Below are 25420 nucleotides of genomic sequence, written 5' to 3'. Positions count from 1 at the left end.
ATTAATATGCATTTCCTTGACAAATGTGATTAAAATTTCCACTTCTGTATACATTTCAAAGAGTCTGTTTCAATATTTTTACTCTTAGCGGGGTAAGACTGAGGGTCTTATCTGCAAACATGGAATGATCCTTTTATCCTAGAAAAGATGTAGGGAAAGTGCTTAGTAAAATCCTAAACCTATATAACACCTTCCCTCCCAGAAGGTACTGTCGAGCCTTATTAGTCTTCTCTCTCTCTCATGCACACTCACTCCCACACACAGAAATCACTTCACCCACCATCACATCACTAAAATGCCACTACCGGCTCTGGGGTAGAACATAGCTATTGTTTAACAGCACACAAGGCAAGACTGTTTCATAATTTAGGGCAAGAATTGAGGAAGATTACCTTATCCATTTGGATATGCAGGGAGGATTTTGGTAGGCTGAATGCTACTTTGGCCAGGACATCAAGGCTAACACACTTTCTCCTCTGAAAATGCCATTGCAAATCTCCTTTAAACAAAAGCATAAATAAAACAAATATCTCTTGAGGGTGATATTTTCTATCAAATTTTCACTGAATGGTTTAATGTTACATGTTTTATACCACAAACGTTAGAAAAACAGAGTATGTATTGTCCATGAAAAAACGTGTGCCACATGGTGAATCCACGAAAGGGAAATCCACATCCTCTCTAAAGAATAGCAACCTGGGGATGAAAGTGCAGAGTTCCTGCTTTTAGAGTTCCCTTTTGAAATGTTCTTAAATCTTTTAATTCCTGTAATGGTGTCTAACTACCACAGTGATTGGTGCCTTAAAAATACCTGTGATGGAATAGGAGATGTCTACATCCTGCCAGTTTTTAATTGTATTGGGAAACAAGGGAAAAGTGAAGTTCCTCAGAATCCTTTGTCATCTGGGGGGGAAGATATCAATTCCCGTGTCTGCTACCCCCAAAGTCATTTTGTAAGAGTAGAGGATTCGTGAAGATCTTTCTCATTTTTGTTGACTATTAGAAGACTGTGCTGCCAGTACTGTGCAGTTCTTCTATTGCCTTAGAAATACTAATTCAAAGCATGCAGAATTAAGATTGCATGTGCACATACCACACGCTGGGCATGGTTTTTGACTAGCTCTGAACAGTTATTCAAAGGTCAGGTTTAACATGGAACGTAACTGTGGATGAGTTTTTAGGTGCTGTGTGGGGTTTTTTTGTGTTTTGGCGGTGTTTACTGGTACACAGATAACAATTCTGCCAAGCAGCACTGCTTTCTCACTGTTCGCTATACTAGAATAGGCTGTTGTCTAGGGCAGCAAAATGCAATGGCACGAAAATATTTAGTGACTGCTTATTGCAAAAAGTAACTGAAGGTTGAGAGGGGTGGACATTTTCCAAGTTGCTACCAGCACCAAACACTCTAGAGCTGGCATAGCTGTTCTGGGATGCAGCTCAACATTTCACTGGTGAACCAAGTGGCAAATCTATCTTTCTTTCCAGCAATCTATGTTCCCAATCAATTTTTGGAGAGAGTGCTTACTATCAAAGAGAATTTAAAAATACCAAAGGAAACCTTGAAACTAGGTGTCCTCAGCGGAAGGTCCTCTTACAGAGTCACCTGTATGAAATTACGGAGTTGAACAAAATCTAATTTTATTTTATAGACGAGACTGCTAGTTATAACCAATGATGGGTACACAACAGAAAGGGTTCAGAGTTCTACGTAACACATCTAAAATTTGGAAGGCAGTTGCAGCCCTTTCCCTCAACAAACCTGAGGAATCTAATTTTCCGGTAACTGCAAAACTTCCCAAGGCCCTAAATTTTGGCAGAAAAATGGGATTTCCCTCCAACTTCAAAAAAGCTTATTCGGAGGAATTGGTGAGATTTAGGATGGATGAATTCCCTAAAACTGTGCTAGCCATCTCAGACTATAAGGCTAGACTTTGGACTTTATGACTTTTGTTCCTTGTTCAGGCCATGAGGGACAATTCAGTTGGTTTCACACAGGCAAAATCAATTTGTGTAAGGCAGAGTCCTGTATTTTGAATTAAATCCTATCGCTACTGAAATCATTGGCAAAATTCCTATTGACTACAGGCTTTGGTCCTTTTGAAAAGTAAATTTGCAATCTCTCTCTGACCTTGTGTATGTGTGAGAAGGGGATCAGATATTTGAAGAGATGTACACAAGTTGCAAAGTTCTGAACTAGATTTCTGACTATGGTGGCTTCTCACCCCAAAGTCCTGGGTGTTTAGATCCAGAGTTTTGAGCTGCTGGAAAATGCCAGCGCCAGATGCTGGTTTTCAAACCCCCGGCCACGTGAGAAGTCACCCCCTTCTGATCCACTGAACGAGTTTCGATCCATTCTCGATTTGCACCTGGTTTCCACCTTGGTCTAGAGGTCGAGCATGCAGAACCTCAGGGTGGCCGGTTCTGGCCCGATCTCCCCCTGCGCTTGTGCGGCTGAACTGTGCGTCCGGGCCAGGGCTGCCCAGCTCTATCGAAGGCGCGGCTGTGGGGGGAGGTGCTTTGCTGCTGGCCCTGCAGAGTAAAGGACCAGAGTAGACAGCTGCTGGCTGCATACTCGGGCCCTTCCCCAGGTGAAGCGGAGGCGACACGTCCCTCCTCCTGCTGCGCTCACCTGGCCGCGGAGCGCCTGGCCCAGGGGCGAAGTGCTGCCGCCGCTGGTGCGCAGGGAGCTGCTGGCTGCACCGTGGAATGTGCGGAATGCGGGGGCCAGAAGCAACCATTCGGCGGGGCAGGGGCGGCCGCCGCCTGCACCTCCGGGGCCCCGCGCAGTGGGTGGCTGCTGAGCGCCCCTGCGCAGAGCAGAGCGGCCAGGGCAGGAGGCGGCAGCGTGCGGGGCAGGCCGGGCGCAGGAGCCGGGCGCAGAGCCTGCTGTGGGCCGTCTCCTGCGGCGCCGCGCTCTCTCTGGGCGGTGGTTGAGGCCGCTGGTAGGTGGGATCGGCTCTGCCGCCGCTGGGGAAGCGCCCGCCGCCGCCGCCGCCAGATCAATGAGCTCCCTTCGGCCGCTGCTGCTCGTGCGGGAGGCGCTGCGCGGCTGATCCCCGGAGCGGAAGGGGGAAAGAGGCGTCGTCGTGCGTGGACCTCCGGCTCGGAGGCAGCCGCCGGGGAGGGAGGGAGGCACCGCAGCCGCCCCTGCGCGCAAGTTGGCACAAAAGTTGCTGCCCATCCCGAGGGGAAGCTGGGGCTTAGGCGGGGCGATGATTTTCCCCAATAGCAGCAGTAACCCGGCGGGCGGCAGCAGGGCTTCCTATAGGAAACAGGTAAGAGAGCAGCGCTCCCCCCCCCCCCGGGGAAGGGGAGGAGTGGGTACATCGCGGGGGGGGGGACCTGTAACTTCCACTCCCTTAGCGCTCCGCTGCGCGCGTCCCGCTGGCTTGCACGGAGAGTCCCCCCGCTCCGAGGCTGCGTGTGACCTTGTTGGGTCCCCGAAAGAAAGGCGATCTGGTGCCGGTCAGGCGACTTCAGCCGGCTGGCCCTAGCGGTGGAGGGGGGTGTTGTGTGGCGCCTAGGGAGCTCTGGATGTGCTGGGCGCTGCGCCACGGTTCTTTTTTGTTTGTTTTTGTTTTGTTTTGTTTTTAAAGGAGTGAAGTTGCAACATGCATTGAAAATCGAAACTTCAGGCTGAATGTTTTTCCTTTCTGATAAAATGACAAGAAGGGCGAACGTGCTTTCAAAACAAACAAAAAAGCCCCATACGCTCCAAAAACCCCTCTGCTGTCGCGGCTGAGCGTCACCCGCCGCCGCCCCCGGCCTCCCCCTAGCAGTGCGAGGGAAACCCTGTGACATTTTATGAGCAGACAGATAGTTTCGATAAGCTTGGACCATTCACATCTACGGAACTGTTTTGAAACGGACATTTTAGCATCTTAAGTTTTGAAAGCAGCTGGAATGGTTAGACCAACATCCCCTGCTGCGGTGGGGGTGGGAGAAATTAGGAAAACTGTTTCCTGTTTCTGATTTTTAGTGTTGGCGTCGTCACACAATTATTTACTACAAAACAGACCCGTTTTCATTGAACCTTTGGCCAGACAAACAAAAATCACGTGCTTCAGGTTTGTCAGGAAAAGTGAGGACCCTCGTGTTTGTATAGAAAAAGGTTACATGGATTAGAAGTCAGTGACAAGATGCCTGGTTGACCGAAAAAACAATCAACTCACAACCACCCCCCACTCTCATGTATTTTCTTGGGGGCTGGGGAGGGAGGAAACATAAATCCCCTTTTGTGTCCGCCCCCCTCAGCAATAGAAACAAATTATCATAATAATGGTAAAGGATGTATTGTCACTCTCTGTGGAGTTAGGATGCATTAAAGATAGAAATATCAGATCACATCACATTGTAATGGAGAGTCACTTTACTACAGGGCTTCATAGAATTATTGATTTTAATGGATTTTTTAAAAAAATTCCAATGCATGTATGTTTCTCTGATAGGTAAGCATGTGAATTATTAGGTTTATGATAACCAGTGCAGCAGTTTACATTAGGTTTATCTTTACTTGGAGTTTAAGTGAGCTTTCTTGCTCACTTGCTGCTCTCGTACCCCATTTTAAAGGAACATCCTTATTGTAAAAAAAAAAAAAGGAGTACTTGTGGCACCTTAGAGACTAACCAATTTATTTGAGCATAAGCTTTCGTGAGCTACAGCTCACTTCATCGGATGCATACTGTGGAAAGTATAGAAGATCTTTTTATACACACAAAGCATGAAAAAATGGGTGTTTACCACTACAAAAGGTTTTCTCTCCCCCCACCCCACTCTCCTGCTGGTAATAGCTTATCTAAAGTGATCACTCTCCTTATTGTACAAATCACTTACAATGCTATCTCAACAACGTTTTGCAGATGACACCCAACATTGTGTCATTATCATTGCATCTTGCATCTGAAGTGTGTGTATGTGATAAAATATTACTGGGTGGTGATTTTTTTTTTAAATAAATCCCCCCGATACAACCACAGTGCAGCTCTTGTATCGTGTGTCCACATACTTTGTAAGGGAAGCCAATGTGTTAGACACTATTTTCTTAAATTACCTGACAGGATAGTTAATTAAGGCACCTTAGGGTCTGGTGTGTTCATTTGTTTGTTAGCGTGCAACAGGGTGTTAGCAAGGAAATAGGGAGGAAAACTCTGAGGGTGAGGCCTTTTTACTGGAAGGGTTGTATGTTTTGTGTAGGGATCTGAGTTAGCCTGCTGGTCTGGAGCATGCTGATAAGATGCTCTTCTTTTCACAGTGCACTCCTTAGATTCAAAGAGCTAAAAGGCCTGACTGAATTAGAAAAACAAACAGACCTTTTTTTCTTTTTCAGTAGCAGAGAAAGAAATGAATGTGTGGGTATTATGTAGTCTTAAGACCCCGGGTACCAAAGCATTCTTTTGTTCGTGTTTAGCCATTCTCTATTCAAACATTTCCTACATAGGGAGCTGGGGTTTGAGAACTTTTCCCACTGAAGTGTGTGCAAAACTCCTATTGACTTCATTGGGAATAAGAGTGACTTGGTGATTTCATTTTCACTTAGACTTCACCTGCATGGATGAATTAGTGTCACAGGATACGAGTCTAATTCTCCGTTTGTTATAAAGTAGATTTACTAATGTACAATTAAATCTAATCCATTTTCAGAACATTTGTATTTGTATTTTATTCTAAGAGGCTAGTTTTCTTCTATGGTAAAAGGGAGTATTCAGTATATGAGACAGAGGAGTTAAAATAATTTTAAAAATGAAAAGTAAATACTCTGGGATAGCCTGTGCTGGCTTTTTAATTATAATGTGTTTTTAGTGGTAGCAGAATGGTGTAAGATTTTAATAGAATCCTAAATCTTTGATGATAAAATATGTTTTTTCTATCATAATTTCTGGTTGGTGCCAGATTGTGGCTGAAAGTTGACTGCAATCTATCAGCAAAAGGAAAAAAGTACCCTGTCAGTTTTAGTGGGAAGGAATTGTAATATAATTTTGCCTCATTGTAATCCATGGCAAAAATCCCAATGGTTTCAGTGAGGCCAGGATTTCACTGATACAATCTATTTGTTGCCTAAAAGTAATGTTAATTTTACAAAGGAATCTGTGATTACAGTACTATGCTTGCTATCTGTGTCTCTCTGTGTAACTCAGGTTTCTAGGAGCCAGTCAGCTACTTCATTTTCAGGTCAGACAGAGGTGGGTGGTGCCTAATCTTTTTCTCTTCTATAGTGGTAGGGTGAGCAGCAAGCTCTGGTCTCTGAAGTCATCTGTGTTAAATAGGATTTGCCTGCATTGCGGACAGACAAGAGCACATTAAAAATGCTCCTACTGAGCTCATGTCAAAGTTTGAAGCTGCAAAAGTGAGTAGTAACTTGGCAGGTAATGCTCTGACAAAAACAGAATGCAGGTTCAAGTCTGGCTGAAGAATGTGGGCAATGCATTGCCTATCCCAGTTGGTTTTATACTTCAGTAGTTTGTCTGTCAAAACAGTTCTGATTATACGTGAAAGTGGCTAAATACAGTCAAATATTTTTACTCTTCCTTTAAAGGAGGATATTCTATCTACTGTGAAGAGGCTATAATAAGTGGTAATACCTCTTCACCCTCTGCTGTAGACTCTTTTAGGTCTCTCTTCAATACAACCTACGTATATAAGGAACCTGAATTTTCCCCTTTCAGTTACGCCTGTGTAAATCCAAAGTAGTAACAATGAAGACAACATATTTACGCCTGTGTAACGCCAGTGTGATGGAAAATTGGGTCTCCTCCCTTCCATCTGCTCTTTGTATCTGTAGAGCTGCTGTAGACATTTGATTTGGGATTTTAAATCACTGTGTTCAGCCCACTTTTCCTCATCTCTGATTTTTGGGGGCCAGAGCAAGTAGCTATTTAGGTTTAGGATGAAATAACCATTGAGTCTCACCAATAGATGCTGGATCGGTATCTGAGCTTCTGTAAGAAAGCCATGTGATTTTTTTTTTTTAAATTTATTTTTAACAGCTTTGCCTGGTAACAATGGTTCTTGTTACATTTTGATGACTGTAATGTTTATCTCACCAGTATAAGTAGATTTACATAGTTTGCTGCTTTCAAGCAGATTAACTGGGTGTAACTGCAGGTGAGGAATCTAACTCTGATTTAGTGTTTTGCCTTGTTTAGAGACTGACGTACTATGCAGTTGATTAATCCTTTCATGCAGCTCTGTTCACAGCAATTTCTATGTCATCGGTGGGGTTTTCTTGGAGTTTGAAGATAAAACTGGCATTTAGAAAATATTTAAATGAAACAAACCATTGCTAGTCTCAAGTAAAAAATGTTTCACTTTCAGGATGATGGGTTTAAGGTATCAAGATGCTATACCTGTAATCCTATATACCATTTGATAGCTCTGTAGGGTTTTGTTTTGTTTTTTTCTTCTCTTGCTTCAGTTTTCTTTTTTGTAAACATGCATGTCAAGTGACCTCATTAAATTTATGAGATCAAGGAGTATAACTGGCATGGTCAGAATTTAAAGCATGAAACGCTGTAGAAAAATCTAAGAAATAGTTCTTGCACAATACTGTTCTATGAATGTGCATGTATAAGGGAGGGGGAGGGATTGGAGAAAGAGACCAAATACACTTAGTTTATAACTGAGTTTGTTGTATTATGGTTAGTAGTTTATTTTTTCAAATTGGTAAGACTTGTATTATTTTATTCCTTGCATTGACCTGATCAGTTGCATATGAAGTATGTTTGACATTAATGACCTTACATGGACTTAACCAGACTCTGAGCTTTTCTATTGAATATCAGTGCAGAGAAAGCTCACATTTATTATTGTTTTTTGTAATGGTCCTATAAAGATGTTTGTATAGCACTAAGCAAATCTGATCTCTCAAGCATAAATAATCAGTGAGTTTCTATAGGTATAATACAAACTTGAATGAAAAAAAATAAAAGGAAGCGCCCTAACCAGTCAGATATGACATTCTAGATTAGAAAAAGTGATCGATTACGTTTTCTATATTTTGAAAAAATGAAATTGCTGTTTAAGATTTCTTACTTAAAAAAAAGGGTTGCTGCATTACCCTTTTGTCTGTTTGTTTGAATGCTTAATTGTTTTACAGTGTGTGTATATGTATATTATATGAGTGTGTGTGTAAATATATATACACACGCACACATACTTGGGAGAAAACAAGTGTATGTTTTGTCTTGAATGTCTGCTGTTTCTTTTTTGAAACTTTCAACTCTGAAGAATGCTTGACTTAACACATTTCAGAAAGCATAGTAAACTATAAACCAGGATTACTCAGTGGGTGGGGGGAACCTTTTCCAGAGGCTTGACAGGGTTTATAATACATCACCATAGTGCTAAAGTCAAGTAAATAAAATACGGAGAAGGTGGTTTAAAATGTGTTCTCACAGGAGTTGGTGAAAATGGTAGCTGTTACTAATACATCTCTTTTGTATTGGTGAGTGCATTTTTCACAGCTCTAAACATTCTATTATTGGTCTAGATTTGTTTTGAGAGGCAGGATAAAACAAAAGTTATAAAAGGTCATGGAGACTAGGAACTCTGTGCTAGCATTCCTTCAGAGCTCGCAGTCTTCAACGTCTTATGAAAGTTTTTAGTGGTCTGTAAAGCAGATGCTTTTATTTTATAATGAGAGCTACTTAGGGGAAAATGTTATGTCTTAAAATTTTATGCCAAATTAAATATTTTCCAAAAATGTATCATTTTCATTCTTGATGAACTGTTAGAAAGGATTTCTAGAAAGCCAAAAGAACCACATTAAATTCTGCCTGTTCTAGCTTGTTGAAGTAGTTGTTACATACTTTGCATAAGTTTCACAGTTGCAGTACACTGTGGTAATTATAACAGCGCCCTGCAGAAGCCACTGTATTTACAGTTTCCTGATGCAACAGGAAAGGGAACGGATGAGTTACAAATAGAGAGGGGAGAAGAGTGCAGGGGAGAACCATGTGTTAGCTAAGCAGAGAACTTAAACTAGCATTGTTTCTAACTCAAATGTTAGAGGACTTATCTATGCACAACTTGCACACGTTTCACTAAATTGTTTCTAGTAGATTTTAGTTTAAACTAGTGTAAACTCCTGTGTGGTCACTCTTAAACTGATATAAAAATCGGTTTCTATTGATTTAGGTTTTGCCACTAATTTAAGCTAAAATCAACATAAACTGGGTTTAAATCAGTTTATGTGTCTATATACAGGAGTTTTCACTGGTTGAACTACATGGACTACTACTTTACCCAGAGTTGCACTGGTTTAATTAAACTATAGGCCTGCTTAGTCTTGGCTTAAAGTTAATTGGTCTCAAAATATGCTCCAAATATAGGGAAAACTTTTGAAGGAATCAGAACTACAGCTTAAACTTGTTTGGGTGTTTAAAAACCTTAAACATGTTAAAAGGTTGGGAACCTTTCATGGAAAGGAATGCAGAGTCATAATTCACTGTGTAATATTTTTGTTGATTTGAACTTATTAAAAGTGCTAGTTAACAACAGAGTATAGTAAAACACCAATAAAAGAAAAAGCAGTATTTCTTTATTTGTTTTATGTAGTGACCTGGGGAGCTGCTTCAAATATTCCACAGTTTAATGATCTACTTACTATGGGATTATGGATGTTTAATACAAGGTAAAAAGATTAGGGGGAAATAAAGTCCGGCATTACTTCGATGCTAAGTCTGAAATGTTAATTGCACAAATGTCAAAATTATGGTCTCATCAGCTCTCTTCCCTATTGCCCACAACATGGATAGAAAGCTCAATTTTACAAGGTGCTTTTGCTGCAATGAGAGCTGAGGGTGGTTGGTCCAGTTGCAGGAGGCTTTCAGATTCTTTATGAATTCATATAGAAGGTGTGCAATAGGGAACATTGTTAGTTCTTCTTCCAGTTAAGTTCCTATGGACTCTTCACTGCAGGTGCACAGGCACCTCTCAAGCCCTTAATTGGAGACTTTTCTGCTAGAATGCCTGTTTGGCCTGCACATGTGCCCTGTGCCGCCTCATGCTGGATGCTGAGTCTGTATAGGGATGCACAGGTGAACCGCATTCAGTCTTCTTCTCAGCCTGAGATGGATCTCTAGCGTGCCCACCTTAAGTGTGCCTCCGCTATTTCACGTTCTTTTTATAGTGGTTTGTTTTGTTAGTGTCGTTAGTTGTTTTTAGTAGTTATTAGGGCTGTCGATTAATTGCAGTTAACTCACATGATTAACTCAAAAAATTAATTGCAATTTAAAAAATAATCGCAATTAATTGCAGTTTTAATCGCACTGTTAAACAATAGAATACCAATTTAAATTTATTAAATATTTTGGATGTTTTTCTATATTTTCATATATATTGTATTCTGTGTTGTAATTGAAATCAAAGTGAAAAGGAGTACTAGTGGCACCTTAGAGACTAACCAATTTATTTGAGCATAAGCTTTCGTGAGCTGAAGTGAGCTGTAGCTCATGAAAGCTTATGCTCAAATAAATTGATTAGTCTCTAAGGTGCCACTAGTACTCCTTTTCTTTTTGCAAATACAGACTAACACGGCTGCTACTCTGAAACCTGAAATCAAAGTGTATATTATTTTTTATTAAAAATATTTGCACTGTAAAAATGAAAAATACAAGTACTGTAGTGAAATCATTGTCCTGAAAGTGCAACTTACAAATGTAGATTTTTTTTATTACGTAACTGCACTCAGAACCAAAACAATGCAAAACTTCAGAGTCTGCAAGTCCACTCAGTTCTACTTCTTGTTCAGCCAATCTCTGTGACAAACAAGTTTGTTTACATTTACAGGAGATAATGCTGCCTGCTTCTTGTTTACGTCACCTGAAAGTGAGAACAGGCATTGGCATGGCACTGTTGTAGCCAGCGTTGCAAGATATTTACATGCCATATGTGCTAAAGGTTCATATGTCCCTTCATGCTTCAACTACCATTCCAAGGGACATGGTCCAGGCTGTTGATGGGTTCTGATCGATAACAATCCAAAGCAGTGCAGACTGACGCATGTTCATTTTCATTATCTGAGTCAGATGACACCAGCAGAAGATTAATTTTCTTTTTTTGGTGGTTTGGGTTCTGTAGTTTCTCTTTTAAGAATTCTGAAAGCATGCTTGACACCTCGTCTCAGTCAGATTTTGGACAGCACTTCAGATTCTTAAATCTTGGGTCGAGTGCTGTAGCTGTCTTCAGAAATCTCACATTGGTACCTTCTTTGCGTTTTCTCAACTTTGCAGTGAAAGTGTTCTTAAAATGAACAACATGTGCTGGGTCATCCTCCAAGACTGCTATAACATGAAATATATGGCAGAATGTGAGGAAAACAGAGAAGGGGACATACAGTTCTCCCCCAAGGAGTTTAGGCAGAAATTTAATTAACGCATACTTTTTTTAATGAGCATTATCAGCATGGAAGCATGTTCCCTGGAATGGTGGCCGAAGCATGAAGGGGCGTACAAGTGGTTAGCATATTTGCGACATAATACCTTGCAATGCCGGCTACAAAAGTACCATGCCAACGCCTGTTCTCACTTTCATGTGACATTGTAAACAAGAAGCGGGCAGCATTATTTCTTGCAAATGTAAACAAACTTGTTTGTCTGAGTGATTGGCTGAACAAGAAGTAGGACTGAGTGACTTGAGGCTCTAAAATTGTACATTGTTTTATTTTTGAATGCAGGGGGTTTTGTACATAATTCTACATTTATAAGTTCAACTTTCGTGATAAAGAGATTGCACAACATTGAAAAATACTATTTTCTGTTTTTGTACAGTGCAAATATTTGTAATAAAAAATAAATATAACGCGAGCACTGTACGCTTTGTATTCTGTGTTGTAATTCAATATATTTGAAAATGTAGAAGACCTCCAGAAATATTTAAATAAATGGTGTTCTATTATTAATAGTGCGATTAATCGCACGGTTAATTTTTTTAATCGCTTGACAGCCCTAGTAGTTATATTTATTACGTAAGTGTTAACAGTGAGAGGATTGTTTATTTGTTTTTGTTTTTCCTCCTCCTCTCTCTTTCTTTCAGAAGCCTTGTCTTCCTGGTGGGGCATGCCTGGCTGACCAGGCTTCATATGCAGCCTATGCTGCTAAGAGGCTATCCCAGTAAGTGGTGGCTACTCTAAGTATGTTCATTATTTGGAGGAGTCCCATGTCTCCCAGAAGTGCAATTTCTGCCTACCTCTCAGGTTGAAGGCAAGGAAGAACAAGGAGATTAAGCTGAGACTGTTAATGACGGAACACTCAACCAGTGTCTGAGGCAGGTTAGGAGGGTAAGCGCCCCTTTTTAGTACCATCAGGCTCAATCCCTCAGTCTGCACCTACCAATTTGATACGCTCAGTACAGAGCAAGCAATGGTGCCAGACTCCATCAGGGGGGCTTACATCGGCACACCTGCCATAGACGGTATCATAAGCTTCAGCTACTGCATCTCGGTGTCCATGTTGGTACCAATTCCCTACTCAGTACCTTAAGAATTTAGCCACACAAGAGACCCATCCATATCAGATGAGCCTGAATCCCGGCTCCTTGTAGGTATGAAGTGTCTTTTGGTACCAAGACCTCAGTCTCCAGCCTGCTACTGTCCCCCGTTCTGCGGGACTCTCCATCCTTTTCTCTGGAGGCTCTTCCACTGGATGAGGAGGATGAAGGGGACTTCAAATCAGTCTTTTCTGTTTCAGTCCAGGGTTCCCAACATGTCCTGTCAGGACCCATTCATTGACCGTTACAGAAAAGATAATGACCATCATCAAGAATGGTGGAACCAACCCTGAAACCCTACTCTTCTGTATGTCTCTCTTCCCTCCCCCCCCACAGCCATACGGGATCCTTCGGCTGCTTACCAACAGCAGTTCTCCAGACCACTGGTACCATCTCAAAGGGACACTAGGATTGTTCAGTCCTCTCCTCCAGAACCAGCTGCCTCACAAAAAGCAGTTATACTTCCACCACCTTCCATGGCCAACAATTTTCAGCGATTGCAAGACCTCATAAAGAGAATAGCTGTCATTCTTCAGATTCCACTAGAAAAGGTCAGGGATTCACAACACGAGATATTGGCTGTCCTACAGTCAATAACACACTTGAGGGTGGCATACCCATCAGCGAGGCACTCCTGGATCCAGGTAAAACTGTGTGGCAAACACCTGCTACTATTCCATCAGCATGCAAAGGAGCGGATTAAAAAGTATTACGTTCCCCCTAAGGACTCTGATTTCTTGTTTTCCTACCTTCTACCTAATTCCCCTCTGGGGAAACTGCTTAGAAGTCCCCTGAAGTGGACCCACCCACAGGGACACTACTCGGAGAAAGAGAGGAGTTATTCATCTTATGCAGTAACTGCATTTCTTCAAGGTGTGTCCCCCTTTGGGTGTTCCACAACCCATCCTCCTTCCCCTCTGCTTTGGACTGCTCTCTGTGGAGACATTCAGCAGGTGAAGGAACTGAAGGCAGTTTGCTCACACATTCTTATATAGGTGCCTGGCACAAGGAGGCATAGGGACGCATGGGCACTGCGAGAGGAAAAGTCTCTGATACAGGGCTCAAAGTTGCATGTGCACTGGAGGTGGTGCACCCATAGGGGGGTACATCTTGAAGAACTGCAGTTATTGCACGAGCTGAGTAACCTCTTCTTGCTGTGGAGTCCATTCTTTCAAAGTTCCTGACCTTGTGTGAGCTCAGTTCTAATGTTGCACTTTATTAACATCATTGTTGCTTTTGTAAAGATATACATTATATATAATGTATTTCAGTACTAATTTATTTTGTTTTTGAAATGCACTCATTTTATCTGAGTATTTGAGCCTGTAAAATGGCTGAATGGAACATCTTCAAACCACTCCACCCAACTACGCCCCTGCCCCACCCCCCAAAAATAATTGGGGTGAGGGGATGACACCTCCCAGCTAGAATAACCCTGAATTATTAGCTCTACAAAGACTCCCTCTACCCCCGAAAGTTTTAAATCACTGAAATTAATGGTTCAGCATCAAGTGTAATCTCAGCCATAAATATATATGTATGCATTGTTGCAAGAATAAGTTAGTCATAAAGCTTCATGTGCACAGTTCAGAATCAAAGTGACTAATTTGGTGTTCAAATACTGCCTGCCATACGTACAGGAGTAGTCTCATTGACGTCCAGGGGAATACTTGTGTTAGTAAAGTAATTGGGATTTGTCCCCAAATTAGGATTATGGTTTTTTATAAGAAGTCCATTCCATTAACAAATTGGACTGATGACACCAGTGCCCAAGTCTGTAGTTTGCTTATTCAGTTAAAGGAGAAAGTGTGTTTCAGCAGGAGTCCTATTTCTGGCTAGTAAGCAAAAGTTTTGTGTATGAAAGATACTTAATTCAGTCACAAATTATTGGTCTTAATGCAGGAGTTACAGGCTCTCAGATTTCACCTAGTATTATGCAGGAGGTCTAATTATGTGATCATAAGGGCCTTAAAAGTTATGAACCTATATGTTTCATTAACTCCTTTTCCCCCTTGATGTCTCCTTTCCAAATATTGAACGGGCCCAACACTACATAGTTTATGAAACCAATGCAATCAGAGCTACTCAGACTCACAGTTTATTCTCTTCTGGATCCAGCCCCTGGTCTTTCAATTTCAAGGTAACATGGCTGCCGTAATCATTTACTTATTTGGGATACACTTGTAAATCATTATTAGAGTTTGTTATAAACATTAAGAATTCAGTAGTTACACAGGTTGACATGTTGCAAAGATAGGATTATTGCTATAGGAAAATGAAGTTGAGCAATTCTTATCTGGTATACCAGGACCAAGTTCTTTAGAGTTTACGTACATGGGAAGTGACTATAATAATGCAACTACAGCTGAGTGAATAATTCTCACTTAGCAGCTAACCACTTATGGAATATCTGCAAGCAGATCCCCTTTACTATATTTGGCAAATACAGTCTTGAATTTTCCTCTACAGTCTAGGGCCCCATCAATGATTTCCTGTCCTGTTTAGGGGCAGGATTTTTAAGCAGTGCTGATGTACCAACGAATAGAGCACCACTGGTAAAAATACAGATGAGGCAGGCTCAGTGGCCACTTCGAGCAGTTTTATTTTTTTGCATCTGTTTGACAGGAGACTGGTGCCAAGACAGGGAGGGAGAAGTGGAGATGGAGTGAAGTGTCCTCCCACCCCACAACAGAACACTGTTTCAGGCAGGTGCTCGGCTCATGTGCACCAGCTGTGATGCCAGCAATAGCGTTAGTATCCTGGCCAGCTGCCTGCACATATGTTAGTAAAGTGGTTGCTCTTGTGGCACTCTGTGATTATAGTGGATCTGTATAATAACTGTATTATAGTATCAGTATTTAGTACTAATAGGACCAGATTCACATCTAGCGTAAAACAGTATAGCTCCATTAACTTAGTAGAGCTACATCAGTTTACATCAGCTGAGGATCTTGACCCTCTAGTGCTTTACCTACATTAAATAATATTGAGAAAAGTTTTTAGATCTATCTTTATTCTTCTCCTTTTGAAGTAGACCATGTTCAGGAATGGCTATGAAAATGATTGATTATACTATCATACATCCCATCCCTGCAGCCTTTCACGGTGCTGTTTTCCTTATTGACTTAAGCATGCAGTGAAGAGCAGTGTCCTGCTCTTGTTGAACGTTCATAATTCTGTTTCAAATCCAGATCTCTTAATGTGAAGGATACGTTAATCATTCTGGACTAAGTGTATGCCAACATTTTAGTTTTAAGACAAGGCAGTTTCAGTTATTTTGAGCTCCAAACATCTGAACAATGTTCTTAACAGCTTAAAACCATTTTTATACTCGGATAAGTAACAAATGTCTGTTTCATCATCACGCTTTCAAAAAAAAGTTATCTCTGGGCTCAGGCAAAAACTGAAGTTTCAGGCCCAAAGGCAAATTGTTGGGAATAAGTTAAGGCAGTGGTTCTCAACCTTTCTGGACGACTGCACCCCTTTCAGGAGTCTGACTTGTCTTGAGTACCCCTACTTTCACCTCACTTAAAAACTACTTGCTTACAGAATCAGACATAAAAATACAAAAGTGTCACAAACAGCACACTATTACTAAAAAATTGCTTACTTTCTTATTTTAGCATATAATTATAAAATCTAGCCATTGGAATATAGGTATTGTACTTACATTTCAATGTGATACTGAGCCTGTTTGGCATTTTTGAGCCTTGTCTGAAGCCCTAGCTCTGCTGCCTGGGGCTGAAGCATGTAACTTCGCTTCGGGTATGGCCTGGGGCAGTTACCCTGCTTGCTACCTCCTAATGCCAGCCCTCCATTTGCAAACCCCCTAAACCTGTCCCATGACCACCCTTGAGGCTGCAAGCACCAGGTCGAGAAACACTGATCTAGATGAATTGAGTACTCCCTGGAAGACCTCTGAGTATATGTACCACTGGTTGAGACCCACTGAGTTATGGGTTTAGTTTTGGATGTGCCACCTCTACCATCACTGTATAATTGCCATTACTTCTGATTTCAAGAATAACAGGAAGTGTAGTGTAAAACACAATTGTAATATGACAGTGAGAACTGCAGAATGGAAGATGTCACTGATAAAGGAAATTATTCTCCACAATTCTGATGTATGTTGATTCTGATAAGGGACAAGCTCTTGCTAAAAATACGTCCACATATAATCATTTTTCATGTGGATTTGCAAATGTTTTTTAAATTCAAATTTAATCGTTTCCCTGTGTTGCAAGTTTATTTTTATGCTATTTTTTTTTCAAACAAGGCACTGTTGCCACATGTTGTACTTTCATGGGTTCATGTATGTTGATATGTTCATGCCCTGTGAGCATTTTTGCCTTCCACTCATGATGGTCAGTCACAGGAAAAACATTTGATACAATTCAACTGTGACTCTGTTTGGGAGATATGAATATCAAATGTATTTACTACCTTGAAATTAGCGTATACATGTCAATTTAAAGTCTGTTTGATATAAAGAGCTTGATTTTTAAGGTCACTAAGAATCTTTTGCACCATTATTTCCCTATAATGGGTCTGATTCTAAGATTGCCAAGAATCCTCTGTGCCACTCTAGCTGCCTGAAGGGGACATAAAGCTGGTTTAACAGGCCAGGTGGGGCTTCCCTCAGCATGCTTATGCTGGCTCTGTGCCACCCCCCTTTGAATCTGCTGGGGTAAGGTGCTCAGCTGGGGAAAGGGTGCTAAGTGATTTTCTGCTACTAGAATGGCCACTGACAGTAGGGTGCAAATTGCACTGGAGGCTTAATCAGACCTCTGCTGGACCTAGAATTGAGTGGCCTAAAGGTGATGTGAAGTCATCTTTGTTTCTCCCTTTGGGGCATGCACTAAGCACAGTTTGGCCAGACCTCAGAATGTGGCCAACTGTATTAACATTTTTTGACATTACAACAGCTCTCATACCCAACCTAGGAACTGTTAACTCCTGATGTTCGAAGCCTAAGGCTCCTGTCTAATCCGTCTTCCCTACGAGTCCACTTTCCATCCCCAACCTTGTCAGGACCTGATTTTTTCAGTGTCCTTTGCCCAGGACATTGCAACAACTCCAGCTCCTTCTTCAGAAACTGCTTGGACCTAGACATAAGTGCGGGTATTGGCAGTCCATTCCTATTGCACTAGTTTAAACCTACTGGGGAACCCCACCAGCAGTTACTCCTACAGGAGGGGTGTCATCTTTGAGGCATTAGTAGAGTCCTCTGGACAAGCACACTTTGACCACCAGTGCTTTTTAACTTGTTCTAGGTGTAGAGCTTGGAAAGTATAAAACTAGACTGGGAGTGTTTTTTGCTTTGATTCTGTTTGTAAAATATTGTTGGCTTTTATGTCCATTTTAGGTGAGTGTATTCCCATGTGTTTTGCATTGAGTAAAAGCTGGTATATTACATTTTATGTTGGTGACTTTAGAAAGTTTGTCTTTGTGCTTAATATGTTCTGCAGTCTAGACTGGTGACTTGAAGATGTGAAAATTACCAAAAGGTTTTAAAAGGTTGTGCGCATGCAGATTAATTGCATTTCACAGTATACTTGCCACTTCTATAATGATTTCAATAATTTGTCTTGATGAATGGAAGAGTTGCTTCTAAACTGTGGACCCCGACCATCAATTTTATTCTTATTGATGTAGTGCAAGGGAGAGTAAGCCCCCTGACTATGCTTTGCCATAACACTTCTCATTTTTTCAGCTGGTAGTCACTAATGACTTGATTTTTCAAAAGTGCCGAGCACTCTCAAATTCTGTTAAAGTCAGTTGGGGCTGAAGATGCTTAACAGCTCTGAATATCGGACCATAAGGCTTTTTGCTGATATCAGGAGCATAACTGCTCTGGTGGGCCACTGCATGTAGTCGTGTACCAGTGTCCTTGAGCTAGCTAACATCAAACAAAAATAAAGCCACCTTCTGATCCAACAGCTCTTGGATATAACAGATATTTGGGTAGGTTATCATTCTACCAGGACATGAATCAGGCTGTGAATTCAAGACTGTCATGTAGATGTGGAAATAAAGAATGCTGGTCATCTGACCTGCACATTGGAATGGTGGTATCCGCCACAAATATAGCATCTGTTTCTTGGAAGTAGCACATAAGAAGAAACATGTAGGACTTGCTGATACTTAAAGGGAAACTCTCAACATAAAGTATGCACTTTAAACAAAATTTTTAGAGAGTGTTTAAAGTAGTTTCGGATGTTACACCTGCCCCTATATCCCCCTGCCGGTTTTTGTTTGTTTGTTTTACAGTCACATTTTCCTATTTTAAAAAATGTTTTGTGTCTCTCTTGTCATCCTCACAGAGAGGAATTGACTGGCTACACAGGGAGTTTCCGTGATTAGGTACACAAAGTGCTGCCAAAAGCACAAAGCAAACAAAGTGGAAAAATGAAGAGAGTACGTTTCCCTATAACCTCTTTGAGTTCCAGAAATCTTGGGAGTTACAAATAACTGTAGCAGATTAGACCTTTTCAGACAAAAATGTGTGGGATTTTTAATTCCTATTTTTTAAATTGACTATCCCTTTAATAGAAATCTTTGTAAGACCATTTCAGTTTATGATTTTCTTTACCCTTTGTATAATACCTGCTTTCAAAAAAAATTGGTTATTGTGCAGTGTAACCTAAAGCACCCCTTTCCCCTGTCCCGAATCCAGGAGTTTGAATGCAGAAGGGGTTATTGTAACATCATCCAAGAGAACACCATAACTTCAGTAGAGGATTGAACAGCTATGACAGATAAATCTCAAAAAAGCAAAGGTGTTGTCCTCATGCACATATTCCTTACTAAAAAGGGAAAGCAACCCAGAGAAGCACACTCTTTCTGTTCCTCATTGCAATCTAGCCAGATTTCCCTAGACATTAGGGAATTGCACTTCTAAATCATGTTCTCTCCTTTGAAACTATGGAGGTAAGTTCTCTTGTCTCTCCCACCTCTAGGCTTAAACAGAATTCACTTTGGCTGTCCTTCTCTGAGGTCCCTTCCAACCCTGATATTCTATGATTCTATGATACCTGGGGTTTATTCTCTATTGTCTGTCACCCTGTGTAGTCATTTACACATGAAAAACAGATGTAAAACTGATTTGGCAGTATTGTATACCTATTTTGTGCTCACTTTGTACAGATGTAAATAACTAAACAAGACACAAGACAATGGAGAATCATATCTATGAAGTGTATTTAAACTACACCACTAGTGGTTTTTTTTAAATCTTAACAACCTTAAACAAATGTGGTTTGGTTTTCAAATTAAGGTCCTGGTAGTTGGTTTTTAAATTGTTAGAGAAAAGTCTAGCAATTTAAGTTTCTTAATTCATCCTTAAAGAGCTGCTGATTGTTTATGGAAAACATTATTGAAACAGCTCCATGTACTTCTGTATACTTATAGCAATTTGGAAAGGAGATGCATAGAAGGATCAGGAATATGCAATACCAGCATATAGCTTTCAAGTATGCCTGGCTGGTCTCTTCTGGTGATATCACAGACCTACACCTGCTCCCAATGATGCACAGCTGGGGCCTGGTCTCTCAAATGTCTGCACCCATTATATGAGATGGATGAATGGGGCAACACTGATTGGGGGAGTATATGGTATGGAAAAGGGTGTTAGGTGTGAAGCGGCTGAAGGAGAAAATAGTGACAGGTTTGAAGTCCCATTCCTTTCCATTGAAGGCCCAAACTACCATTTCAACAGCAGTTTATTGCCCTTTCACCCACTTGTATCTCTTCTTCAAGTGTAAAGGCGAAGTTGGAAGCTATTTGCTATTACAAAATGGTTTTCATAGAAGAAAGTGAATTGAATTTACTCCTGGGACACAAACTACAGCTGCTTGGCCAGGTGAGCTTCTGGGGAAAGGGAATTAGGAGAAGGGGTCTGAATAAATAAATAGTCCAGGTCCTTACAAAGAGAGAAGAGTGTTGGTAAAATTAATATGTATAATCTCAAAACTGTAGAGAAATTCTATTTATAGCCTTTTCCCTACTTTCCCTTAGTGAGGAGCTACTTTTTGTGGTGGAAGCATAGGTATACGTAAACATGAATCAAAACAGGTTTTTTTGTTTTTTTTTTAAATAAAGGAAAATGAACAAGCCAGACTTTGCTAGCAATTATGCACTCTTGCGTGTGCATTAGTAGGCTACTGGTGCACTTCTCTGGTAGATGAATTTGAGCCATGCACCAGTAGCCTCCTAATAAATAATGCACATCCTGTTGTGACTTATTCCTATAATAAATGGTAGCAGCTCTATTTTTATCATGTTGCATAATACAGAGGCAAATGAGTGTTTGAAATTAAAAAGCAAGCAATTCAAAACTAATTATACAATGTTTTGCTCAACATAATCTGCACAACTCACTGCCACAGCAAAAGTATAACAAGGAAATATTTGTACTTGCGTAGGTTCACAGTGAGAACCCAAGCACATGATTCTCTATTGTCCGCACCTTGTGTGGTCATTCACTCTAGCACAAGGTTGTGTAAGATACAGTACTACCATTCTGATTTGGTAGCATTTTGCACCCAGTTAGCTCTTCTTGCATGGGTGTAAATGACAGCATGAGGTACAGAGCAACTGAGATTCAGACTACAGGGTAGAGGGCCCCACACCAACCAGAGTAAGCAATGCTGCTTCAAGCCTTGTGTTGTGTTGGTGCACCACATCTACTCAAGAGGAGTGGGCCTACAGCGATATGAATATCCCCAGGATAGACAGGGTCTGAGGGTATGTCTACACTACGAAATTAGGTCGAATTTATAGAAGTCGGTTTTTTAGAAATCGTTTTTATATATTCGAGCGTGTGTGTCCCCACAGAAAATGCTCTAAGTGCATTAACTCGGCAGAGTGCTTCCATAGTACCGAGGCAAGCGTCAACTTCCGGAGTGTTGCACTGTGGGTAGCTATCCCACAGTTCCCGCAGTCTCCGCTGCCCATTGGAATTCTGGGTTGAGATCCCAATGCCTGATGGGGCTAAAACATTGTCGCGGGTGGTTCTGGGTACATATTGTCAGGTCCCCGTTCCCTTCCTCTGTGAAAGCAGCTGCAGACAATCGTTTCACGCCTTTTTTCTTGAGTTACATGTGCAGACGCCATACCACGGCAAGCATGGAGCCTGCTCAGGTAACCGTAACTGTATGTCTCCTGGGTGCTGGCAGATGTGGTACTGCATTGCTACGCAGCAGCAACCCATTGCCTTGTGGCAGCAGACGGTACAGTAGGACTGGTAGCCGTCATCGTCATGTCCGAGGTGCTCCTAGCTGCCTCTGTGAGGTCGATCAGGAGCGCCAGGGCAGACGTGCGCGCAGGGACTAAATTTGGAGTGACTTGACCAGGTCATTCTCTTTAGTACTGCAGTCAGTCCTATTGAACCATCTTATGGTGAGCAGGCAGGTGATTCGGATTGCTAGCAGTCCTATTGTACCATCTTCTGCCAGGCAGTCAAGAGATGAGGATGGCTAGCAGTCCTATTGTACCATCTTCTGCTGAGCAGCCATGAGATGTGGATGGCTTGCAGTCCTTCTGCACCGTCTGCTGCCAGCCAAAGATGTAAAAGATAGATGGAGTGGATCAAAACAAGAAATAGACCAGATTTGTTTTGTACTCATTTGCACATTAAACACCGCACGCATTATCCAGCAGTAGATGCAGCACCAGAACCTGGCAGAGCGATACCGGGCGAGGAGGCGACGTCAGCGCGGTCACGTGAGTGATCAGGACATGGACACAGATTTCTCTGAAAGCATGGGCCCTGCCAATGCATGCATCATGGTGCTAATGGGGCAGGTTCATGCTGTGGAACGCCGATTCTGGGCTCGGGAAACAAGCACAGACTGGTGGGACCGCATAGTGTTGCAGGTCTGGGACGATTCCCAGTGGCTGCAAAACTTTCGCATGCGTAAGGGCATTTTCATGGAACTTTGTGACTTGCTTTCCCCTGCCCTGAAGCACATGAATACCAAGATGAGAGCAGCCCTCACAGTTGAGAAGCGAGTGGCGATAGCTCTGTGGAAGCTTGTAACACCAGACAGCTACTGGTCAGTTGGGAATCAATTTGGAGTGGGCAAATCTACTGTTGGGGCTGCTGTGATGCAAGTAGCCCACGCAATCAAAGATCTGCTGATATCAAGGGTAGTGACCCTAGGAAATGTGCAGGTCATAGTGGCTGGCTTTGCTGCAGTGGGATTCCCTAACTGTGGTGGAGCCATAGACGGAACCCATATCCTTATCTTGGCACCGGAGCACCAAGCCGCCGAGTACATAAACCGCAAGGGGTACTTTTCAATAGTGCTGCAAGCTCTGGTGGATCACAAGGGACGTTTCACCAACATCAACGTGGGATGGCCGGGCAAGGCCTATAGTTATCCTTGGGGACCCAGCTTACCCCTTAATGCCCTGGCTCATGAAGCCGTACACAGGCAGCCTGGACAGTAGTCGGGAGCTGTTCTACTACAGGCTGAGCAAGTGCAGAATGGTGGTAGAATGTGCATTTGGACATTTAAAGGCGCGCTGGCGCAGTTTACTGACTCGCTTAGACCTCAGCGAAACCAATATTCCCACTGTTATTACTGCTTGCTGTGCGCTTCACGATATCTGTGAGAGTAAGGGGGAGACGTTTATGGCGGGGTGGGAGGTTGAGGCAAATCGCCTGGCCGCTGGTTACGTGCAGGAGGGCGCGGTGTGCATCAGAGAAGCTTTGAAAACCAGTTTAATGACTGGACAGGCTACGGTGTGAAAGTTCTGTTTGTTTCTCTTTGATGAAACCCCCCGCCCCTTGGTTCACTCTACTTCCCTGTAAGCTAACCACCCTCCCATCCTCCCTTCGATCACCACTTGCAGAGGCAATAAAGTCATTGTTGCTTCACATTCATGCATTCTTTATTAATTCATCACACAAATAGGGGGATGACTACCAAGGTAGCCCAGGAGGGGTGGTGGAGGAGGGAAGGAAAATGCCGTACAGCACTTTAAAAGTTTACAACTTTAAAATTTATTGAATGCCAGCCTTCTGTTTTTTGGGCAATCCTCTGTGGTGGAGTGGCTGGTTGGCCGGAGGCCCCCCCACCGCGTTCTTGAACATCTGGGTGAGGAGGCTATGGAACTTGGGGAGGAGGGTGGTTGGTTACACAGGGGCTGTAGCAGCAGTCTGTGCTCCAGCTGCCTTTGCTGCAGCTCAACCATACACTGGAACATATTGGTTTGATCCTCCAGCAGCCTCAGCATTGAATCCTGCCTCCTCTCATCACGCTGCCGCCACATTTGAGCTTCAGCCCTGTCTTCAGCCCGCCACTTACTCTCTTCAGCCCGCCACTTCTCCTCCCGGTCATTTGGTGCTTTCCTGCACTCTGACATTATTTGCCTCTACCCATTCGTCTGTGCTCTGTCAGTGTGGGAGGACAGCATGAACTCAGAGAACATTTAATCACAAATGTGTTTTTTTTTTCTTTCTAATCTTCACTAGCCTCTGGGAAGGAGAAGATCCTGTGATCATTGAAACACATGCAGCTGGTGGAGAAAAAAAGGAACAGCGGTATTTAAAAAGGCACATTTTATAAAACAATGGCTACACTCTTTCAGGGTAAACCTTGCTGTTAACATTACATACATAGCACATGTGCTTTTGTTACAAGGTCACATTTTGCCTCCCCCCACCGCGTGGCTACCCCCTCAACCCTCGCCCCTCCCCATGGCTAACAGCGGGGAACATTTCTGTTCAGCCGCAGGCAAACAGCCCAGCAGGAACAGGCACCTCTGAGTGTCCCCTGAAGAAAAGCACCCTATTTCAACCAGGTGACCATGAATGATATCTCACTCTCCTGAGGATAACACAGAGAGATAAAGAACGGATTTGTTTGAAAGCCAGCAAACATACACTGCAATGCTTTGTTGTACAATGATTCCCGAGTACGTGCTACTGGCCTGGAGTGGTAAAGTGTCCTACCATGGAGGATGCAATAAGGCTGCCCTCCCCAGAAACCTTTTGCAAAGGCTTTGGGAGTACATCCAGGAGAACCGTGAATGCCAGGGCAAATTAATCCTTTCATATGCTTGCTTTTAAACAGTGTATAGTGTTTTAAAAGGTACACTCACCGGAGGTCCCTTCTCCGCCTGCTGGATCCAGGAGGCAGCCTTGGGTGGTTCGGGGGATACTGGCTCCAGGTCCAGGGTGAGAAACAGTTCCTGGCTGTTGGGAAAACCGGTTTCTCCACTTGCTTACTGTGCGCTATCTACAACCTCATCATCATCTTCTTCTTCTTCATCCCCAAAACCTGCTTCCGTGTTGCCTCCATCTTCATTGAAGGAGTCAAACAACACGGCTGGGATAGTGGTGGTTGAACCCCCTAAAATGGCATGCAGCTCATCATAGAAGCGGCATGTTTGGGGCTCTGACCCGGAGCGGCCGTTCGCCTCTCTGGTTTTCTGGTAGGCTTGCCTCAGCTCCTTAAGTTTCACGCAGCACTGCTTCGGGTCCCTGTTATGGCCTCTGTCCTTCATGCCCTGGGAGATTTTGACAAAGGTTTTGGCATTTCAAAAACTGGAACGGAGTTCTGATAGCACGGATTCCTCTCCCCATACATCGATCAGATCCCGTACCTCCCGTTCAGTCCATAATGGAACTCTTTTGCGATTCTGGGACTCCATCATGGTCACCTCTGCTGATGAGCTCTGCATGGTCACCTGCAGCTTGCCATGCTGGCCAAACAGGAAATGAGATTCAAAAGTTCGCGGGCCTTTTCCTGTCTACCTGGCCAGTGCATCTGAGTTGAGAGTGCTGTCCAGAGCGGTCACAATGGAGCACTTTGGGATAGCTCCCGGAGGCCAATACCGTCGAATTGTGTCCACAGTACCCCAAATTCGACCCGGCCAGGCCGATTTAAGCGCTAATCCACTTGTCGGGGTAGAGTAAGGAAATCAATTT

The 25420-nt window shown here is 42.6% G+C and overlaps 1 protein-coding gene across 12 annotated transcripts in view; it reads left to right on the top strand.

Moving 5' to 3' along the window:
* RBMS1 (RNA binding motif single stranded interacting protein 1) overlaps nt 1-25420 on the top strand; it is a 207482-nt gene that overhangs the window by 68457 nt on the left and 113605 nt on the right. For 2 of the 12 annotated variants that reach the window (XM_073305602.2, XM_073305607.2), the window contains exon 1: nt 12635-13127. The exons of 2 other annotated variants lie outside the window; for them this stretch is intronic. In XM_073305602.2, the coding sequence (XP_073161703.1) occupies nt 12960-13127 (168 nt within the window). In that variant the 5' untranslated portion in view covers nt 12635-12959. Of the gene's footprint in view, nt 1-2793; nt 3276-4771; nt 6344-12036; nt 12108-12634; nt 13128-23962; nt 24032-24054; nt 24080-25420 lie in introns of those variants that run through there. 8 more of the 12 variants (XM_073305603.2, XM_073305601.2, XM_073305606.2 and 5 more) reach the window with 7 other exon arrangements.

Source organism: Lepidochelys kempii, chromosome 11 (genome assembly GCF_965140285.1).
Source record: "Lepidochelys kempii isolate rLepKem1 chromosome 11, rLepKem1.hap1, whole genome shotgun sequence".
Classification (NCBI taxonomy): domain Eukaryota; kingdom Metazoa; phylum Chordata; order Testudines; family Cheloniidae; genus Lepidochelys; species Lepidochelys kempii.
The sequence above is the reverse complement of the archived record's forward strand: the minus strand, read 5'-3'. Positions and strand labels throughout refer to the sequence as shown.